The sequence below is a fragment of the Phycodurus eques genome, chromosome 3 (genome assembly GCF_024500275.1).
Source record: "Phycodurus eques isolate BA_2022a chromosome 3, UOR_Pequ_1.1, whole genome shotgun sequence".
In the NCBI taxonomy this organism is placed as follows: domain Eukaryota; kingdom Metazoa; phylum Chordata; class Actinopteri; order Syngnathiformes; family Syngnathidae; genus Phycodurus; species Phycodurus eques.
In genome coordinates this window covers 4806193-4814274 of record NC_084527.1, presented here as the reverse complement: position 1 = coordinate 4814274, position 8082 = coordinate 4806193, and the positions used below count along the sequence as shown (strand labels likewise).

General features: G+C 42.3%; 1 protein-coding gene across 1 annotated transcript; it reads left to right on the top strand.

Moving 5' to 3' along the window:
- The first annotated feature begins 1969 nt into the window (after positions 1–1969).
- Positions 1970–4673, top strand: cmklr1 (chemokine-like receptor 1). The gene is made up of 2 exons (XM_061673304.1): positions 1970–2001; positions 2069–4673. Exon 2 carries the CDS (start codon positions 2108–2110, stop codon positions 3140–3142), a length of 1035 nt encoding a protein of 344 aa, XP_061529288.1. The 5' UTR covers positions 1970–2001; positions 2069–2107; the 3' UTR covers positions 3143–4673.
- Positions 4674–8082: the final 3409 nt, after the last annotated feature.

The following is an 8082-nucleotide window of genomic DNA, read 5'->3' as shown; positions in this document are numbered from 1 at the left end:
ATTATTTAGGTGCAATTTTAATTTCACTTTTATGTCCAATACATTTGAACCGAGTCATTATTGAAATATGTATATGAAAACACAGTGTGTTTGCGGTGTAAATGATACAGTGATGATGATACAATGATGAGTTAAGAACCAAAATTCAAATGAAGAGTGTGTATATATATATATATATATATATATATATATTGGTTACATTATGAAAAGATCTGAAAATAGAGCAAGGCAGATGAGTAAAAAGCCTGAAGACACATAGTAGCCATTCTGCCTTAAAACAACAACCTGTGAATCACTGGGGGGGGGGGGGGGGGGGGGGAGATATAATAAAGACAATAGTTTCGCAGTTATTGCCATGGCAACACCCCCCACACACACACACACCATCTTTAGTGTTTGATAATAGTGGTGTGCCAGCCTAGCAGAGATGCATGTACAGTATATCTTGTAAAAGAAGTAAAGAGTAGCGCGTTATATTCAATATGTTCTGCCAGTCAACATTATGTGTGCTGTTCACTTGCTTGTCCCTCTGCGGGTTCAATGTTGCCTTCAGGAACACACGTCAATAAAAGTAAAAAGCGGCGTGCCTATTAAAGACAAGGGCTCGCTATGAATCGTCGGAAATGTTTTGGCTGATTTCCAGACTGACGTACACGTGTGCAAAAGTGTAGACATAGCTTCTGTTGAAGAAAATAAACGCACAATGGTCACTGGCATAACTTGAAACTGACAAATGCAATACGAAATGAAAATGTGTACACCAAAACGATGGTATCCTGAACTTAATATTTATTTAGTGTGGTACTAGCACCACTAGTGAGACGAAAAAGAATCACTGAATCAAAAGTTCAAACTGTGCAAGTAATCGTGGCTCTAACTACACAGTGCAGTGCAGCTGTTAAGTACAGTTAAGTTTAACTTTTTGGTACACTACATTTGCATTTAATCTTTTAGAGCATTTTTTATTTTTCAAAAATGAATTTACAATTCACAATTTGTGTTCAACTTATGTGCAATACATTTTAATTGAGTCGTTATTTTATTTTTTGCAAAGTTCGTATATTTTACCCGAGTGCTAATGTTCAAGCTGCCCATAATGTAACAGTGTCTTACAATAATATTACATTGTAAATGATGGTTTTTGATGAACACTTGTATTTTAATGTTGGTCATTGTGGTGGTACTTGGAGAGCATTTTTATGAGATAAAATAAACACACGGGCGAGCTTTCGAAGAGTTGTCGGCAGCGAGTGTGGGGCTTGACGTGTCCTTCCGCTGGTTGGTGCAGTTTTAGGTTAAGTCTCTCTCAACCGCCAGCTGAACCTACTGGGTGTTTAATTTTAGGATGCCTGTGGTCTGAAAACATGATTCTCAAAGCAGACTGAATATGCGGTATAGAAAATAGGTAAATAAAATAGTTCTAGTTTAGCTACTCAAGTTATTTCAGTGACCATCGCGGGTTTTCCGTTGTTATCATAAGGCAACCGCAGTCTTGTCCAGGTATGTAAAATGTGTTTAAATGCCGAGTGTATTTTCTGAGCGCTGCGCAGTCGTCTTCTGTCAGCTTGGAACAAACTGGGTGGCTGACAAGAGGCCTCTGGCGCACAACACAGAAGCATCCAATTCCCTAAACATCAGCGCCATCTCCCAAAACTCTGACAACAGCACGGGTGAATATTTCATACACTTCATGTTCACGAGACAGAAGAAAAGAGCGCGATTGCTTAACACTTTTTTGGGGGGGTGACAGTGGTTCATTTGTTTATTTTCTGAAAGAAGACGTTATGGAAAATGGAATTGAATTGCTTGTAATGTATAGAAATGTTTGGTTCACTCCTTCAATAGACTTCTGCAATCTCTTAACCTCAAATAGCAGTACTGAAAGTGTTCAGGCAATTGCGATGGTGGTGTTGCGAAAGCATCCGGTCAGCTGATTGCTCATCACTCTATAACACGAAGGAACCGCTGACACCAGCGGCATCAAGCCGACAGCAGCGGCAGGTTCGTACTGAGACTCGAACATATTCAGCTGTCACATTGGATTTCCTCATATGTTTTCCCCCCACAGTAATCTCATTTCTACCGTCGAGAGAGAAAAAAAAAAAAAATGGAGGAATTTATTTACGAAGATTTCGGCAACTACACTTACGAGGAGGGCCTCGTGCCACACGAGGAGCCCGTGCTTCAGCACAGGTCGACATGTACGGGGGATGCCCTGTGCGTGTCTCTGCTGGTGATCACCGCAGCCATTTTTCTGCTGGGCTTCTGCGGCAACGCGTTGGTCATTTGGATCTCTGGCTTCAAGATGAAGAAGACGGTCAACACAACGTGGTACCTGAGCCTGGCCATCTCCGATTTGATCTTCTGCGCCTTTTTGCCCTTCTCCATCACCTACATGTTCATGGAGAGGTGGATCTTCGGACTCTTCTTGTGCAAGTTTTTCTCATCTGTGTTGTTCCTCAACATGTTCAGCAGCATCTTCCTCCTGGTCATCATCAGCGTCGACCGCTGCGTGTCCGTCATCTTTCCCGTGTGGGCCCAGAATCACCGCACGGTACGGAAGGCTTCGGTTATTGTTATCCTGGCCTGGGTTCTCGCCATAGGGCTCAGCCTTCCCTCTGCAGTCTTCCGTGACATCCAGAATCAAATGGGCAGGACTGTTTGCTACAACAACTACACGTCACACCCACAGAGTCACAAAATAATCGTACTGAGCCGCTTCGTGGCAGGCTTCGTAGTGCCTTTCTTCGCCATCAGCATTTGCTACTCGGTCATCATCCTCAAACTTTGTACCAACAGGATGACCAAATCGTCCAAACCTTTCAAAGTCATGACGGCGCTCATCGCTACTTTCTTCATCTGCTGGCTGCCCTACCACGTGTTCATCCTGCTCGAGCTAAACCACCAACACTACAGCCATTACATCTTAAATGTCGGACTGCAGGTCGGAACTTGCCTGGCGGCGGCCAATAGTTTCCTCAACCCGGTGCTCTATGTGTTCATGGGTAATGACTTCCAGCAGAGGTGTAAGAGTTCCTTGCTGTCAAAGATGGAGAACGCCTTGGGAGACGACGGCCGCACCACCAGCCGCTATCTGTCCAGGTCCAGCTCCGTCGACGGCAGGGTGTCCACGCACATTTAAAGTTCTCCATCACATCGAACATTTCATTACGGGGTTTTGCACAACGACACCCTACAGAGGAAGAGCTGCAAGCGATTTGAACTTCAATTGTGCGTGCGTGAGCAGCGCCATCCTAACGTCAACTTCACGCTGTATTTCATCGGGGGATGACCCCGGCAAAGGCCTCCGCACTTCAGGCGTGTGAGAAATAAATCCCGAAAACGCAAATGACTTGCATTTTTCGCCTCCAAACAATTCACACTGGCGGCGATGGCATTCATGAGTGTCTGAGCACATATTGTGCATAGTTGCGCAAGCCCATAAAAAATTCATCATTCCTAAAAAAAATTTATAAAAATAAAATCAAAATCTCACATTCATGTTCTGTGTGAGTCAGTGTCAAAGACAACAGCAGGGAATAATGTGTTTACTTGTGTTTTAATCACTAAAAAAAAAAAGGTCAGGACAAAAAGAAGTACATAAAAATACATGGGCTGTAAATGAATGTAATATATTTTTTGATTGAAAACATTTAACCAATGGATACCTTTTCTTGTAAAGCAGAACAAAATGGTGGTTTTTCAGGAGTTCTCATTAGGGATGGTGGACTATATGTGTTCATAATTAGTTGCCACGTGAATGTTTCCCTCGATTATCATTTTCCTTTGTGAACCAGAAGCTGGTTAACTTTACCACCGAAGCAGAAAGATAAACAAGGACCGTGCAATTTGTGCTAATCTCAGGATAATGGACAGGTCTTTGGAGAACGGAAAGGATGCAAGTATTGTTTTGTCATTTCCGTGCTGATGAAACATTCTCTCATCCTTCACCTGCCCCAAAATACATCTGTAATTGTGTTTGTGTGTCAGTGTTTATTTACTACTTGGTAAATACATGTGATGAATGAATGAGTGGATGGATTTTTTTTCTTCTTTTCCCGGAGACAGTTCAGTTTGTTCTCTCATGAAGGCTTCTCCTAATGACAATGGGAAATTAACATCTTCATTCAGTCCACTGCCCTGCACGCTGTAATTGCTTTTGGACAGGGGATTATTTTTTGATGAATAGATATCTTTGAACAATAATGTTCATCAATCATGTGACAGTTCAAATACAACACGCGCCGTTGTTCTAGCCAGTCGGCTACCAGCTTGTTGAATGGGCCAGTGCTTTTTGTCATTTTAACAAATGAGATTTGTACAAAGTCGTCCTTGCGTGTATTTTTTTTAAATTGTATTTTTTATTATTTTTTTTACTTTCACTTTTCATTTTCTGAAATGAAGATTTAAGTCAGGAAATTAGCTCTTTGGTCCTCTTATTTCTCAATATTAAAGTAATATTTAATGAACAGAATGTGACTAAGATAGATTCAATAATTACGGTAATCTTATCAGTTATTTACCGTGTGAAATTAAAAATCACTGATGACATTTAACGGATGTCAATATCTCAGCTCACCTAACCTGCAGAAATATACTACTGATTACAATGATGTAACCTCACCTAATAGTGTTGTTGAATAAAAAAAATATATATATATTTGAAATCTTGATTAATGCCTGTGGATTATTATTATTTTTTTCTTTTTATGGTGCCGCATGCTTTATGATGAAATGTATAAATCCTTTGCGCACAACGATATGATGAATGCGTTTGATTTGCACTGTTGACCTTGGGAATGAGTTTCGCACTCACTTATTTCTTCAGCAGGAACCATTCAATCCAAAGAGGCAGAGAACTTGCTCTCCTTTTGATGTCATAATGGAGAAGAGCCACCCTGCACGGTTACATCACCGAGCCACAATACGAGAGGCTACAATAATCTATTTCAATATCCTGACGAGCAGAGCATGTGCAGCGTCTCCGTAACAAACCCATAGAAAATGATACACGAATCATTTTATTTATAGTCCCCAAACGTTTTGAGATGGTTCAGGCTCATCACTTTAGCAACCGCTTCTATCTCCAAGCTCTTATCTACCAAGTAAGCGAAAAAAGCATCGACAAGCAAAACCGATAATTGGCCCGTTCACCTTTTTTTTTTTCTTTTTTTTTTGTACGCATGTGAATGTGTCAAGACCTGCTCTCAACTGGATTTGTAAATACAGTGGGTTAGAGAAAGTATTCAGACCCCCTCAAAATTTTCACTCTTTGTTATATTGCTAGCCATTTGCTAAAATCATTTAAGTTCATTTTTTCTCATTAATGTACACACAGCACCTCATACTGACAGAAAAAAAACAGCATTGTTGAAATTTCTGCTGATTTATTAAAAAAGAAAAACTGAAATATCACACAGCCCTAAGTATTCAGACCCTTTGCTGTGACACTCATATTTAACTCAGATGCTGTCCATTTCTTCTGATCATCCTTGAGATGGTTCTACACCTTCATTGGAGCCCAGCTATGTTTGATGATACTGATTGGACTTGGTTCGGAAAGCCACACCCCTGTCTATAGAAGACCTTACAGCTCACAGTGCATGTCAGAGCAAATGAGAATCATGAGGTCAAAGGAATTGCCTGAAGAGCTCAGAGACAGAATTGTGGCAAGGCACAGATCTGGCCAAGGTTACAAAAACATTTCTGCTGCACTTGAGGTTCTTAAGAGCACAGTGGCCTCCATAATCCTGAAATGGAAGACGTTTGGGACGACCAGAACCCTTCCTAGAGCTGGCCGTCCGGCCAAACTGAGCAATCGGGGGAGAAGAGCCTTGGTGAGAGAGGTAATGAAGAGCTCCAGAGATGCAGACGGGAGATGGGAGAAAGTTCTAGAACGTCAACCATCACTGCAGCCCTCCACCACTGAGGGCTTTTTGGCAGAGTCGCCCGACGGAAACCTCTCCTCAGTGCAAGACACGTGAAAGCCCACATGGAGTTTGCTTAAAAAAAAACCACCTGAAGGACTCCAAGATGGTGAGAAATAAGATTCTCTGGTATGACGAGACCAAGATAGAATTAAGCCAAAATGTTCTAAGCGGAATGTGTGGAGAAAAGCAGGCACTGCTTATCACCTGTCCAATACAGTCCCAACAGTGAAGCACGGTGGTGGCAGCATTATGCTGTGGGGGTGTTTTTCAGCTGCAGGGACAGGACGACAGGTTGCAATCGAAGAAAAGATGAATGCGGCCAAGTACAGGGATATCCTGGATGAAAACCTTCTCCAGAATGCTCAGAACCTCAGACTGAGCCGAAGGTTCACCTTCCAACAAGTCAATGACCCTAAGCACACAGCTAAAATACCAATGGAGTGACTTCAGAACAACTCCGTGACTGTTCTTGAATGGCCCAGCTCCAGCCCTGACTTAAACCAAATTGAGCATCTCTGGAGAGACCTGAAAATGGCTGTCCACCAACGTTCCCCATCCAACCTGACAGAACTGGAGAGGATCTGCAAAGAATAATGGCAGATGATCCCCAAATCCAGGTGTGAAAAACTTGTTGCATCATTCTACAAAAAGGCTGTATTAGCTCAAAAGGGTGCTTCTACTCAATACTGAACAAGGGGTCTGAATACTTATGGCTGTGTGATATTTCAGTTTTTCTTTTTTAATAAATCTGCAAAGATTTCAACAATTCAGTTGTTTTTCTGTCAATATGGGGTGCCTTGTGTACATTAATGAGAAAGAAAACAAACTTACATGATTTTAGCAAATGGCTGCGATATAAAAAAAAAAAGGGTGAAAATATTAAGGGGATCTGAATACTTACTTACCGTACCCACTGTACATTCAACCCTATGGGTACTTTCACACCGGCACTCTACAGTCTGTTTGAAAAGTCAGCCATCCACTATGGTAGCATACGCATCCTTGCCTCCTTGTGTTCACGCTCCTTTCCCACCTCCCCCATATGTCGACTTGAATGTCTTGCCCACTTCCTATTCCTTGGTTTGACTTCCTGGGTCAAGGTCACCCGAGGCGCCCGCTCCTCGCGTCTCTCTCACCGCTCGCTTTCGTTTCGACCTCGCTGCTTCGAGCCCAATCTTAGCATGTGAGCAGCTGGTGAATGTCGCGGTTTCGCAGATAAATGCTGACATTACAGTTTGCTCGGTCATACATTATTGCGCTGACATCTGATAACGACCCCCGGGGCATCCATATGCAGCGCAACAACCTGTCTATCAACTCCAAAAGTAAAGATATCCGTATCGATAGCGGACGATGCCAATGATGGCACAATGGTGGGCTTTTCAGAGCCATGCAGTGGCTCTTTAATCGATACATTTGCCATTGTGTATGTTTTCACCTCAATTTAAGAAGAACACAGTTGATCAATGTCGATCCGGTTTTAACACCGAGTGGCTTAGAAAGCGCTGTAAACTGTTTATTGTTGTCCTAGCTTTCCTTGTTTTCTTGTTGATGCAAACAGGAACTGAACACAATCCAGTTCTTACCTGACCCATTTGCCCACATACTGTATGTAGACCTTCTCTGTCTATGCGATCTAAAGCGGAGTTGAGTCTCATTTAAATGCAAATGACTTACATTTGAATTACCTACAACACAGACATTGCCCTCTGCAGTGAACATTCAAGAGGGTGAGAGAAAGCGTTGCTTTGACAAGCTGAGCGTGTTGTTAATAAACACCGGAGGATGAAAATGTCTTTCGGTGCTACTTCTGTCAGCGCCTTTGTTTACAAGAAAACCAAAAGTATGACAAAGAAAAACGAGCAATATTACTATTAGAGTCAACGCGACGCATATCCTCGCTTCAATTGTGGGCTACTTGTAACCTTATTTAGCATTTAAAGGCGGATTTTAAAATAGCCCGATTACACTTACAGGTATGCCGTCTGAACAAAAATGAATGTCTCGGACATCAACTCATTTTCTATCGCTTTAGCCTCTTCAAGGTTGCGGATGAGTTATCTGTCCATCCCACATGACCTTGGGCCAGAGGCAGGGTACACGTTGGACCCGGTTCATTTCCAATCACGGGGCACATCCAAACAAACAAACA

Excerpts from the sequence above, each read along its gene's own strand:
- cmklr1 (XM_061673304.1), top strand. The coding sequence starts at position 2,108 with ATGGAGGAATTTATTTACGAAGATTTCGGCAACTACACTTACGAGGAG.